This window comes from Eretmochelys imbricata, chromosome 13, assembly GCF_965152235.1.
Source record: "Eretmochelys imbricata isolate rEreImb1 chromosome 13, rEreImb1.hap1, whole genome shotgun sequence".
NCBI lineage: Eukaryota > Metazoa > Chordata > Testudines > Cheloniidae > Eretmochelys > Eretmochelys imbricata.
In genome coordinates, this window is record NC_135584.1 from 43,867,088 (window position 1) to 43,880,294 (window position 13,207).

Here is a 13,207-nt window from a genome sequence, read left to right on the forward strand (position 1 = left end):
TCCCATTAATTTAAAAGTCAGTCTCATTACTATTGAACCCAATCCCAGGATTTCTAACCCTGATCCCATGATTTTAGGCCCATCTCATGATTGGGGGGGAAGCTGACTTATGGTTTTTGGATCAGGGTCAGGCAGACTGTTCACCAGCCGGGCATTGGAGGGTGGTGGGGCACTGCGAGTGTGGGGTCACCCCTGGGTGAAATAGGGGTCCCCCTCAAAATACACTCAGCATCCATCCCACACCAACATGGCTATACCACATAGCTGACCTACCCACTGCCTGACTGTGAAAGGGGTGTAAAAAAATTCCCCACAACAGGTTTCCAAACGAATGGGGGGGGGGATAAATCCACAAACAACGGGTTTATTAAATTATTATTATTTTAATTCAGGCACCACTCAAGGCAGACCCGCCCGGGCGAGGCCCCTCACTCCTTCCCCCTCCTCTCTGCGGAGACTTCCTGGTCGGCTCTCAGCCTAACCTGCTGGCTGGCCCCGCCTCCTAGGCCGCCGGGCCCGTCGCCGCGGCCGGGCGAGATGGGCGGGGCTTGGAGGGGCTGCGGGTTAGGTTGCGCCGCCCATGCTCAGCTGCCTTGTTCTCTCTCCCGGGGAGGGGGGGTAGCGCCGCGAAGGGTGAGGCCGAGGCAGCCGCAGGGGAGACCCCAGGTAAGGTCCCCGCCCCCCCGCCCGGCAGGGGTATTATGGGATGGCGACGTGCCCGTCTGCGGGATGCAGGCCAGGCAGGGAGATTCCCCCCCCCCCCCGAGAGGGATGGTCCAGCCCGCCCCCCATAGGGGATAATGGGGGGGGCGCGTCCACACTGCACTGGAGGAGGGGGGGGCTGGTCCACGCTGCACTGGAGGTGGAGGAGGAGGAGGAGGGGGCTGGGTTCACATTAGGATTGGGGGGCTGAATCCACATTGTACTGGGGGTCCATGTCACCTTGTCCTTGGTGGGTGGGGGAGGGGTAAGGAGATTGGTGGGGGGAGGAAGCACCAGGTAGCCCTTTCCTGGGGGGGCAGGGAACACATGGGGGGGATTGGTGCATCTGTGCTGTGCTGTTCTGGGGGGCACAGGGAGAGGATACATCGTGCTGCCCCTTGTGGGAAGGTTTCTGTGGGGAGGGTGCTGCCCAGTCTTCCCTCTGGAGTGAAAGCCCTCCTTCTTTCCACACCCCCTCTAGGGCCTGGGAGCCCCCTGCCTGTGGGGGTGGAACTGGTGCTGGTTAGCAGTAGAGGGGCATCCACTCAGGTTGGTCCCATGTTACTGTATTGAGTGGGGAGACAGTGTGGATGATGTGGGGTGTCTCCAATAGCACCTTAGCCCCTCTCCACGGGGTTCTGAACCCCTGTCTTACCATGGCTTGTCTCTGGTTTTCTTCTTCCCTTGTGTCTGGTAATAGCTCAATCCTCCCCTCCCCATGGTGCATAGGAGTAGGTAGGCCCCATGTGTACGCAGGGGGTGTCTGCCATACAGAGGAGAAAGGCTGGAAGGTGGGGGGCCTGTGGGAGGGTGAGGGTGAGGCACATGGTGTTGGAGCCCCGTTACAAGGACTATCAGGGATCTGAGAGATGTCAACCCAAGATCCTATCACAGATATTTTCAGTGGGAGTTTTGGGGCTGGGGAGAGCTTGGTGCCTGTGTGTTGCAGGGGCAGCTCAGGTGAGGGGAAAAGTATTGAAGGACACTGGCAGAGCTGTGGGTGGGAGCCCAGGGCTGGGCTAGCAGGGGGCTGCAGGTCCGGAGTGAGAGGCACTGAGAAAATTGTGTGTGGGGAGCCCAGCCAGGGATTGCAGGGGTCTGTGGGTCAGGAGTGAGGGGCACTAGCAGTGCTATGGGTGGGGAGCCCCAGGTCAGGGATAGCCACTATTCGTGGGTTGGGACTGAGGGGCACAGGCAGACCCTTGCCTGGCATACATCACCCGCCACATGTGGGCCAGGACAGAGCCTTGTACAGCATTGCAGGGCTGTCGGCATGGGTGATGGGGAGTAGCGGGGTGCAGCAGGCTGTGCTGTGCAGCGTGGCAGGGGATGGCAGGCTCTGTACGGCAGCAGGGTGTGTGTGTGCACGGCTCAGACCAAGTGATGGCATCGGGGGAGGAAGGGGGATGATCTCTGGGCCAATTGGGGGCTGGCACCTAGGAGCCCTGGTAGCTGCAGCACATTGCATGGCTGTGAGGGGACAGAGGGTGCATGCTCTTCTCCGTGTGTGAACCCTAGAATGACGAAGGACCTCTTTGACATGAACCCGAGATTCTGCAGCTGCTGCCTTCCCCCTTAGTCACTGCCTGGCCAAGCCAGATCACTGGCACTCTCCTGACTCTGCAATTTGCCCATTGAGGCCCTTAGCTGCGTGCATTTGAATCCCTGAGCCCTGGAGTGGGGGGTGCTCCCCGACCCCCATTGTTGCCGAGTCACATTGCTAGCTCCCGGCTGTTTTCCCATCAGTAATGTTGTGCAACCTGGATGTAAGGTCGTTGCCCGGCAACAACCCCAGCCTGTCCCCCAAGGCAGGGATGCTATGTTGAGGGGAGAATGGAAAGTTAGTTTTCTCCCCTCCTGTCCCATCACACACTTGCCCCCTGGGGCATCCCCTCACCCTGGTACAGTGGGATGGCCTTGGATCCCTCCCTGCGAGGACTCTTCCAACCCCCAGGACCTACCTCCAGGAACGTGTCCTCAGGTGGGAGCTGGAGTTGGCAGTGGGGTCCTGATCCCTGTCATGTGGCCCAGGCCCAGCTGAGCTCCACAGGGCCACAGTATGGGGGATCCCCGTTTTATGCTGACACTCCCAGGGAGCGGGGCATGGGCTCCCAGTGTCAATTTTGTGTTGTGCTGCAGGCGGGGGACAGGATGATGCATGCAGGGAGAGGGTATGTGGCGTGGGCCTTCAGCAGAGCTTGGTTACTAGTGGGTGGGCACCGGGAAGTGGGGGTCACAGTGCAGCCCAGTGGGGGGTTGCGGTATGGGGAGCGTAATGGCTGAGGTGCCCTGGGGGTTCGGCTGGCGCAGAGTGAGCATGGGGGATGGCTGCCTGCAGACAGCACTGAGAGGGGTGTTGGGAAAGGTACAGGACTAAGGGTTGCACCCCCACCCATTGGCTTGTTGGGTGTTACTTTCGGCTCTGGGGTGTATGGGAGGTATCTCTGGGCACAGTGGGGAGAGGGCAGCTGGAGCAGTTGTGGGGGGCCCTGGAAGCGGCTGTATCTTGCACAGCCCTGAGGGGAGGCCGGTAGGTATATGCTGGGGTGGGTGGGTGGCTGGAGCTCCAGGCCTGTCGTGCAGTGGGGTGTTAGATGGGGGGGGTCCTCTGGGCTCCTGCGGGGGGGGAGTTGGTGTGTGGCACAGTGGTACGGCAGAGGTCGGCCCCAGCATGTGTTTGGGGAGTCATGGCAGAGTTTAGCACTTAGCACCTGCATCCCTGGGCTGGCTCTGGGAGTGACTCGGGGGTGCAGCAGCTCAAGGGGGAAAGGTGGGGCAGGATGGGGGGGCTGAGTTGGGTTTTTCTGGGGGGTCTGCTGGGTGGGGTGGGATGTTGGGGTTCTCAGGAGCTCTGGGGGGGTGGTCGGATCTTGGGGGTGTTGGGTGGGGGGCTGGGAGGGGGGTCTCTTGGGGGTGGAGTTTGTGGGGGGGTGTCTCTTCTGTGGTGCTGGGGACGCTGGGTGTCCGTGGGGCCAGGCTGGGGGAATCCTGGGGAGCTGGGGGGGGCGGGTCTCTGTGGGACCAGGTGGGGTAGGGGCAGGTGTCTGTGGGGCTGGGCTGGGGGGGGGTTCCTGGGGAGCTGGGGGGGTGTCTGTGGGGCTGGGGGGGGTCCCGGGGGTAGAGGGGGCTGGTGTCTGTGGGGCCAGGAAGGGGGGAGGTCCTGGGGGCGGGGGGGCGGGTGTCTGTGGGGCAGGCTGGGGGGGTCCCAGAGGGAAGTCGGGTGTCTGTGGGGCCGGGAAGGGGGGTCCTGGGAACTGTGGGGCCGGGAATGGGTTTCCGTGGGGGCGAGCTGGGGGGGTTCCGGGAGCTGGGGGGGCGGGTGTCCGTGGGGGCGAGCTGGGGGGGTTCCGGGAGCTGGGGGGGCGGGTGTCCGTGGGGCCGGGCTGGGGGGTCCTGGGGGCGGGTGTCCGCGGGGGCGGGCTGGGGGGGGTCCCGGGAGCGGGGGGGGCGGGTGTCCGCGGGGCCGGGCTGGGGGGGGGTCCCGGGAGCGGGGGGGGGCGGGTGTCCGCGGGGCCGGGCTGGGGGGGGGTCCCGGGTGCGGGGGGGGCGGGTGTCCGCGGGGGCGGGCTGGGGGGGTCTCGGGAGCTGGGGGCGGGTGTCCGTGGGGCCGGGCTGGGGGGTCCCGGGGGCGGGGGGCGGGTGTCCGTGGGGCCGGGCCCTCTGTCCGCTGCGCTGCTGGAAGCGGCCGGCCCCGGCCCCGCCTCCCGCCCGGCCCGTGGGACGGACCCGCCGCCGAGACGCCGGGGTTGGAGCCGCGTCCGGGAGAGCCTGGGCCCCGTTGCGGGTGGGGGCATGTGGGGGGTGCCCTGGGGGTGAGGAGGGAATGGGGGAGCATGGGGGGGGTGAGGGCATGTAGGGGGAGATGGGGTGGGGGGGCATGTGGGGGAGCATGGGGGTTGCCCTGGGGGCATGTGGGGGGAGATGGGGTGGGGGAGCATGGGGGTTGCCCTGGGGGCATGTGGGGGGAGATGGGGTGGGGGAGCATGGGGGGGTGCCCTGGGGGCATGTGGGGGGAGATGGGGTGGGGGAGTATACGGGCCATGAGGGGCATGTGGGGAGCTGTGCGAGAGGCATTGGGGTACTGAGGCAGATTGGGGCAGGGGTGTACAAGGGGAGGGACCATGTGGGTGGGGTGGGGGAGCACTGGGGCCATGTGGGGGTGAGGTGGAGCAGTATGGGTTGGGGGAGAAGGAGCACTGAGGGGATGGGGGTGTGGGGAGCTGTGGGAGAGGCGTTGGGGGCAGGGAGTGAGGTGGATGGGGAACACTGAGGTTATGGGGGAGCTGGGGCTGGAGGGAAATGGGGGTTGGGTTGGGGGCTGCAGGGGGATGGGAGTGGGTGTGGTGAGGGTGCATGGGGCAGGGGTTGTGGCGAGATGGGGAGCTGGAGAGTTGTGAGGGATTAAGGGAAAAGAGGACACAGGCTGTAGGAGGGTGGGGATAAGATGGAGGAATATCAGGGGGCACTGGGTCGGGAGAGGATTGGTGGGGCAGGAGAGGGATGGAGATGGGACAGCCTGGGGAACTAGGAGCAGTGAAGTAGGGGTTCTGGTATGGTGTGCGGGGCAACGGTTGGTGTAACGCTGTGGGGGGTGCGGTGTGGGAGGCAGGGTCTGTAACAGTGTGGGGTGCAAGGCCTGTAACGTTGTGTGGGGGTCTAACACTGTAGGGAAGGGTATGTGTAACGCTGTGTGTGGGGTGCGGGGAAGGGTCTAATGCTGTGGGGGCTGCAGTGTGTGGGGATGGAGGGAGCAATGTGATGGGGGAGCAATGTGGTGGTTGCCCGAGTTCTGTCTGCTCAGTGCCATCTTATCCACCGGACGCTGTTGGGGAGCCCTTTTCTGGCCCCAGTCTCTGTGCAGCACCCCCCAAGGTGCATTGAGGTGAGGGGGGCCTGCACTGGAATCATCAGATACTGGATGTATCTGATGAAGTGAGCTGTAGCTCACGAAAGCTCATGCTCAAATAAACTGGTTAGTCTCTAAGGTGCCACAAGTACTCCTTTTCTTTTTGGAATCTTTCAGTTTCTCTGGGGTTGTCCCGAACTCATCTTGTTGTTTCCCTGCTGTGTCTGGGGACGGGGGGCTCCTGGTTGTCATTGTTGGTTTATTGGCAAGGGGAGGACTATGGTGGGGGGGTCTCTTGTTTCTGTGCAGTGACAGCAGGGAAGTTGGGATCCCTGCTGCTGTTGTGCGCTGCAAAAGCGAGACAGGGTGTGGGTCTGAGCAGCGGTTTGGGACAGGATTTGGGGGGTCACGTCTCTTTGGGGACCCTGCTCCTGCTCTGTGGGACTGGTAGCTGTTCAGGCATGAAGAGGGGGACTCTTGGATACCAGAGATGTGCCCCCTTTTCTGTCTCAGTTGGAGAGTTGGGGTGTGTGTACGGGACATGGGAGAAGCATTGGAAAGCAGGGGACGGTGGGTCGGGATTGCTGGGGCCATGGGGCTGTGGGACGGGATTAAGGGGCAGAGCTGGGATGGCAGAGCACTGTGGGTCAGGATTAAGAGGCAGCAGAACTGAAGCAGCAAGGAACTGTGGGGCAGCAGCAGAGTGGGGATCGCAGGGGGCTGTGGGGCGGGATTAAGGGGCAGAGCTGGGACGGCAGGGGGCTGTGGGGCCACGGCAGATCTGGGACAGCAGGGGGATGTGGGGCGGGAGTGAGGAGGGCATGTACATGGGAGCATCTGGCCTCCCTAGCTGGGAGCCAGGGATTGAGATACTGGAGGTGCGTCCAGTAACCCTCCTCCCGTGTCTCCCATGCAGCCGGACCTGGACTCCTGCTCTTCCTTCTCCATGAGGCCTGGCGCTGCCTGACGTGACCCGCGGAGGCCCCAGTTTTGACGCTCTTTGGGGAGGGGAGCCCCAAACCCCTCCCCACTGTGACAGCCCCCTCTTCCCCCCCCCCCACCGCCATGGCTGACCCCATCATGGACCTGTTCGACGACCCCAACCTTTTCGGGTTGGACTCCCTGACGGACGAAGGCTTTGCCCAAGCACCGCCCGACCCCATCGAAGAGGCGCTGGGACTGCCGGGGGCACTGGACCCCTCCCAGCCAACGCCGCCCCCTGCCACAGAGCCTGCCCAACCAGAGACGCTGCCGGGGCAGCCGAATCCCACGCCTGTCTCCCCGCAGCCAGACCCTCCACAGCCAGGACTCCCCCAGGAGCAGGAGGTGCTGAGCCAGGGGAACCCCTTTATGGGCGTGTCCAGTGCCGTGGTGTCGTCCTCCTCCGTTGTGGGGCAGCAGCTGCCGCAGGCTGCAGCCCCGCTGCCAGCCCCCAAGATTGTCATCCTGAAGGCCCCAGCAGGCGGCTCCGTGACGGGGGCCCACGTGGCTCAGATCCAGGCCCAGCCCCAGCCACTGGGGGCAGCCAATGGGGGCAAGGTGACCTTTGCCAAGGTACTGACAGGCACCCCACTGCGCCCTGGCGTCTCCATCGTCTCCAGCAATGCTGTGCTGGCCACCAAGGTGTCCGCCTCGGGCGGCCCCACCACTGTGCACCGGCTGGTCCAGCCCGGCCGGCCCGTCAAGCAGCTGGTGTTGCAGCCAGTGAAAAGCCCGCCGGGGGGCATGGGGGCTGCAGGTGGAACACCCCTGAAACCTGCTGTCACCCTGACATCCGCCCCTGCTCAGGTAAGGAGGCTGGGGGACGGGCATGTCTGACCCCAGTGTGAAAGAGTCAAAGCGCATTCTGCTGACGCTCCGGGGGGAGGGCACTGGAGTGGGAGGGCTGGTGTCTAACCCCCATTGCTCTCTCCCCTGCAGGGTGAGTCGAAGCGCATCACTCTGGTGCTCCAGCAGCCGCAGGGGGGCAGTGGCCCCCCAGGGCAGCGCCACGTGGTGCTGGGCAACCTGCCGGGGAAGATCGTGCTGCAGGGCAACCAGCTGGCAGCCCTGAGCCAGGCCAAGGGGGTGCCGGGCCAGCCGGCCAAGGTGGTGACCATCCAGCTGCAGGTGCAGCAGCCCCCAGGGGGTCAGCCTGGGGGGCCTCACAAGATCCAGCTGCTGCAGCAGCCCCCGGCGGCAGGTGCCTCAGGACAGCAGCCCCCCCTGGCGGTCTCCTCCGTTCAGCAGGCCCAGGTGGTGGGTGGCCCGGGGCAGAGGCTGACGGTGCCGCTCAAGGTTGTGCTGCAGCCACAGGTGAGCTGGGGATTGGGGCCTGCTTAGGGGGAGCTGCCCAAGGTGGGGGGTGGTGAAGGTGTCTGTGAAGGCTCCCCAGGCCCATTGGGAAACTGGGGCCAGGGGTGACTTTCCCCTAGGCCACACATCCCTGGGTGGCTCCACATGGGGAAGGCGGCGTCTGAGGGGAGTTTGGGTTGGGGATGATGGTCCCAGGCTGGCTTGTCCCACGGCAACTTCCCAGGGGGAAAGTGGGATCTAAGGGGAGTTTGGGTCGGGGTGATGGTCTCGTTGTCCCCCCCTTCCCCCTGGCTGGCCCATCCCTCGGCTGCTGCCCTGGTGGAAGGCGATGTCTGAGGGGAGTTTGTGTCAGAGGGTGATGGTCTGAGGCTGGCTCGTCCCACGGCAGCTCCCCGGGGGGAAGGCTGGGTCAGGGCGTCTGAGGGTAGTCCGGGTGATGGTCTCGTCCCCCGCTCTCCCAGGCTGGCTCATCCCAGGGTGGCTCACCTGGGCTCTCCGTGGTGAAGGTGCTGAGCAGCAGCGAGGTGGCGGCACTGTCCGGCCATGGCACACGCAGTGGCTCAGAGGAGACCCGCAAGCTGGAGCACCAGAAGAAGCAGGAGAAGGCGAACCGCATCGTGGCGGAAGCCATTGCCCGGGCGCGGGCCCGCGGCGAGCAGAACATCCCCCGCGTGCTGAATGAGGATGAGCTGCCTAGTGTGCGGCCCGAGGAGGAGGGCGAACGCAAGCGGCGCCGCAAGGGCGAGCGTGGGGGGCCCAAGGAGGAGAGGCCCCGCAAGGGCCGGGGCCAGGGGGGCTCTGGCAAAAGCAAGGGGCGCAGCAAGCCCAGGTGAGACCCCTCATACAACCCCCCCAGTCCGGAGACGCCCATCTCATCATGCAGCCCCACCCAGGGGAGACTTGACCCCCAGCCCAGAGATGCATGAAACTCAGGGTTGAAGGCTGGAAAGTTTCTCCATCTTCCCCTGTTCCAGCCGCGCCCCACCTTTCCCCAGCCCCTCTGGTCCCATCTGCCCTGCCTTGCCCTTGCGGGGTGCAGGCAGGTGGCTGGTCCCTGGTGGGGGTTGTACTGGGAGCTGCAGCCAGTGCTGGAGGGGTTGGGGCTAGATCTGGGCTTGAGTGGGAGCTGTGCTGGATGCGCTGGCGAGAGGTGGGTAGCGGCTCTGTCTGCCCAGCAGAGTGGAGCCCTGGCCTCCCTTCCCCCTGCACTCCCCCCGATGGGGTGTGAGCCCAGCCCCCCCTCACTCTGCCTGTCTGTCCCCTGTCATCATCCCCAGCACCATCACCCCCGTAGTGGGGAAGAAACGGAAGCGGAACGCCTCCTCCGATAACTCTGACACTGAGGCCATTCCAGCTCCATCCCCCCGCGAGGAGGAGGAGAGCAGCGTTCAGGTGAGGAGACGTGTCGGGGGGTTGATGCACGGCATACAGGCTTTCCGGACACTTGGGTTCCCTGCCTGGGAGGAGAGCAGCGTGATCTCTGCTAGGGGGGAGTGAGTGGGGCAGGGGGCTGTGCCATGCACCCTGTGTGTGTGTCTGTCCCCCTGCCTTCTAACGCCTTATGTGTGTATGTGGGGCCCTATCTGGGCTCAGTGTGCAGTGTCTGTCCTGGGGTGTCTCTAACACGCGCCCCACTCCTGCACCCCCAGAAGCGTCGCTCCAACCGGCAGGTGAAGCGGAAGAAATACACCGAGGATCTGGACATCAAGATCACGGACGACGAGGAGGATGAGGAGCTGGACGTGACAGGGCCAGTGCGGCCTGAGCAGCCTCCCGTGCCGCAGCCCCCTGCCCCTGAGCCGGAGGGAGAGACCCTGCCCTCCATGCAGTTCTTTGTGGTGAGTCCGCCCCCCAATCTGCCTGGGCCCCAGGGGGATGCAGGGAGCAGAACCACTGCACCCTACACCTTTCCTTGTGGTAAGCCTGGGGGCTGGGTGGGAGGGGCCCCAAGAGCGTTTGGGCCGTGAAGTATGATGCAGCTGTGGCTAGGGTCCAGTCTGCAGTCTGGGGGGCAGGGTGTGAAAGGCTTCTGCTGCTTGTAATTCCCTCTCCCCCAATCTCTCCCATCCTTGCCCTCAGGAGAACCCCAGTGAGGAGGATGCCGCCATTGTAGACAAGGTGCTGTCCATGCGGGTGGTGAAGAAGGAGGTGAGAGCGCACCCTGCAAGGATGGGTCTGATGCCTCCTGGGCACCAGACCCCACAGGAGGGGGCCAGGGACTGCGATATGAGGCTTTTCTCCTCTAGGGGGTGCTGGCTGCAAGGGAGGAGGGTGGAGCTGGGTGCTTCGGTGGGTTTGGGAGGGGGTGGTGTTCAGGGAATTGAGTATAGGGTGTTAGCAGCACTAACTCCTCTCTCTTTCTCTTTCTCCAGCTCCCCTCAGGGCAGTTCACTGAAGCAGAGGAATTCTTCGTCAAATACAAAAACTAGTAGGTATCATGCCGTTCCCCGAGGCGTCTGGGCACCGCTCCCCCTCCCAGAATGCACTGAGCCCAGCTCCTCACCTGCCCCTGCGTGGTGTGAGGAGGGTGCAGCCGTATCTCCCCAGCTCTGGTTTTCCCCTGCAAGGGCCTGAGGGGAGGCAGATGGATCTGGAGCACCTAATGCCACAGACCCTGGGTGGCAGGGGCACTGGGCTTGCCGCTCACCGCTGCACTGCAAATGGGCACCAGTGCCCAGTTGGGGAAGGTCAAGGGTGTAGGAGGGGTGGAGCATAGGAGGCATTTAGAGCTGGTTGAAACATTTTCAGCAAAACAGTTTTCCCTTCCCAAAAAATGCCCCAAAATGTGTCAGCTCTGTGACAATTTCACAACCAAACTTTTGACAAGAAGATTCTCATTCCAGGGATGTCCAGGAAGTAGAAGTGTTTCATTTTGACTGGCTCTCTGTTGACTCCACTTTTCTATTAACAAATTGGGATGTTCCATCTATGTACATTATCCTGGGGCCCGAAGGCCCAGGCAGGTTGTCGGAACCTGGGGCCTTGCCGGGTTGTTTCCATAAAGAGAAATCGGTGATAGTCAGGTCTGCTCTTTGCTGCAGTCCTAAAGAACCAACACACAGTCCCATGCCCTGGGACACGATAAGGCAGTTTCCTGGCCCATGCTCTCCAGGCCTGCCTCCGCGGCCAGTCCTGTGTCCCAAGGAGCTCCATGTCTCAGCTCCCACCCCAGGCCATGCTCCTTGCTGCATCGCTCCTTCCTGCTGGCTTTCGCCCATGCCCACGTCAGCCCCCAGACCCTGCCTCTGCAGCCAGACCCTTTGCCTAGGGGGATGGTTACCTACTGCTCCCAGCAGTCACTACCTAACAGGGCATTGAACTGCTCCTTCTGTTTAGCTTGACTGAAGGATGGCCGGTGCGCCCACCAGCTCTGTGGGCCATGGCCGCTGTCGATGCCCGCTAGCACAACATATCGTGTTATATGTCTGTTTTCATATAAAATGAGACTACTTGAAACCATAAATTCATAAGGCTCCACCTTCACCCTATGGAAACGGCGGGTTTCCATGCCCATGGGTCACACTTGTTTCACGGTTTTGTTTCTCAGGAGATTCTAAAATTTCTGCTTCCGTTCAGATTCTGAATGGAGAAAACCCCCCACTGTCAGAATTTCCAGGCGCGGAATTCAAACTCCAGTTTCTGGCCAGATCTAATATCACTCGTGGGGTGTCCGTCCATTTGCCTAACCCCTCTGCCCTTCCTCCAGCTCGTATCTGCACTGCGAATGGGCCACCATTGCCCAGCTGGAGAAGGACAAGCGAATCCACCAGAAACTCAAGCGCTTCAAGACCAAGATGACCCAGATGAGGCACTTCTTCCATGAGGTACCATGGGGCGGGTGGGTGTGAACCATGGGGGGACCACAGGGTCTGGGCAGCAGTGACACTTCCTGGGAGTACCCAGAGCTGTGAGGCTCCTCGATACCCCCTACCCTGAGTGTGAGGGCAACCCAGCACCCCAACTCTATGGGTAACACAAGCACTGCCCCCTTGCCTCGCCTGCCCCACTGTTACTGAACAGGTTAGCGATTGACACACCCCAGCTCTGGGCCCTCCACACCTCCCCTGGCCACTCACAGCATCCACAGACTTACTACTCCCAAAGAGGCAGGACGCCCTCAGATCACCGCTCCCTCAGCACAGCACTTGGATACATTTAGAGCTGCGGTTCTCTGCCTGTGGCCCATGTGACACCCTCAGGGCCATACAGGTAGTGTATCTATTGTAGTGGGGGCAGCCTACGTAACACAGAGCCACATATGCAGCCCTTAATGGTAAATAGGCTGAGAACCACTGGTTAATACTGAAAACGAGGATACGGTTTCATTGACAAAGTGTAGAGATTCCAGTTGCAGTAAGTAAAGTATTGGAAAGAGAGGGTGACTAGAAAATGAAACACCACCACCCATTCCAGAGCCTGGACTGACTGAGCTACAGACTCTCTTGATGAGTATTGCTCACCCAGATTCTTTGCAGCCAGGTCGGCTGTGACCCTCCTTTCATGGGACAGGCATGCTGGCTGGCTGCCTCCCAGATGAAGGCACTGGTGTTCATTGCTTTGCACTCCGAGGTACAGCAGAAATCCTCTGTTGTTCCTCCTATACAGGATGCCCCCACTGTCTGTCATTCCCGTAGATGCTGCAATCTCTTACGTAGCAGATGGCTCGCTATATAAATAGGTGCACGTTGTGAGGCCACAATAATCAAATTGCCAGACAGGGAGACCTTGGGGGGTTTCACCTTCCTCTGCAGCGTGGGTCACCTGCAGGTTTTAACTAGTGTCAGTGGTGGATTCTCTGTAACTTGAAGTTTTAAACCATAGTTTGAGGACGTCAGTAATTCAGCTAGAGGTTGGGGGTCTGTTACAGGAGTGGGTGAGGGTCTGAGGCCTGCGACTTGCAGGAGATCAGATGAGAAGATCACAGTGGTCCTTTCTGGCATTAATGACTGAGTATCTGAGAAGTGTCTGGTCCTGTCGGCCTGAAAGCAGCGTTTCAGAGGATGTCGCCACTCTAACTCCAAGCCCTTAAGAACATAATTTCCAACACAGACCCAGAACTCCGTAAATGTTCTCTGTATGTGCATTTCCTGAGGACTGGCAGCTGGTGGGCTGCTGGCTCATGGGACAGATCTAACTTGCCACGCTTTGGTGAGCTGTGACATACCTAACTGACCCAGCAGGCTCCTGTGAAGCCCTCTGCCCATGGGCACCCAGGGGTCCCTTTGGCACTGTGGCCATGGGACTGACTCCTTCCCCACAGCAGCAGAGGGCTGGGAGGGTGGGAGCTGGGGGTCCCTGGCCAGGATGGGGTGTGTGGGTGAGTGCCAGCCCTCGGGGAGACGGGGGACAGGGAGAGGGGAGTTA

At 62.0% G+C, this 13,207-nt stretch overlaps 1 protein-coding gene across 3 annotated transcripts in view; it reads left to right on the forward strand.

Annotated features, from left to right (window-relative positions):
* The first annotated feature begins 569 nt into the window (after positions 1–569).
* Positions 570–13,207, forward strand: part of CHD8 (chromodomain helicase DNA binding protein 8) — a 32,139-nt gene continuing 19,501 nt past the window's right edge. For 2 of the 3 annotated variants that reach the window (XM_077831999.1, XM_077831997.1), the window contains exons 1-9: positions 570–666; positions 6,465–7,336; positions 7,469–7,843; positions 8,305–8,672; positions 9,121–9,235; positions 9,493–9,681; positions 9,923–9,991; positions 10,216–10,271; positions 11,550–11,667. In XM_077831999.1, the coding sequence (XP_077688125.1) occupies positions 6,614–7,336; positions 7,469–7,843; positions 8,305–8,672; positions 9,121–9,235; positions 9,493–9,681; positions 9,923–9,991; positions 10,216–10,271; positions 11,550–11,667 (2,013 nt within the window). In that variant the 5' untranslated portion in view covers positions 570–666; positions 6,465–6,613. Of the gene's footprint in view, positions 667–5,462; positions 5,585–6,464; positions 7,337–7,468; positions 7,844–8,304; positions 8,673–9,120; positions 9,236–9,492; positions 9,682–9,922; positions 9,992–10,215; positions 10,272–11,549; positions 11,668–13,207 lie in introns of those variants that run through there. The other variant, XM_077831998.1, reaches the window with a different exon arrangement.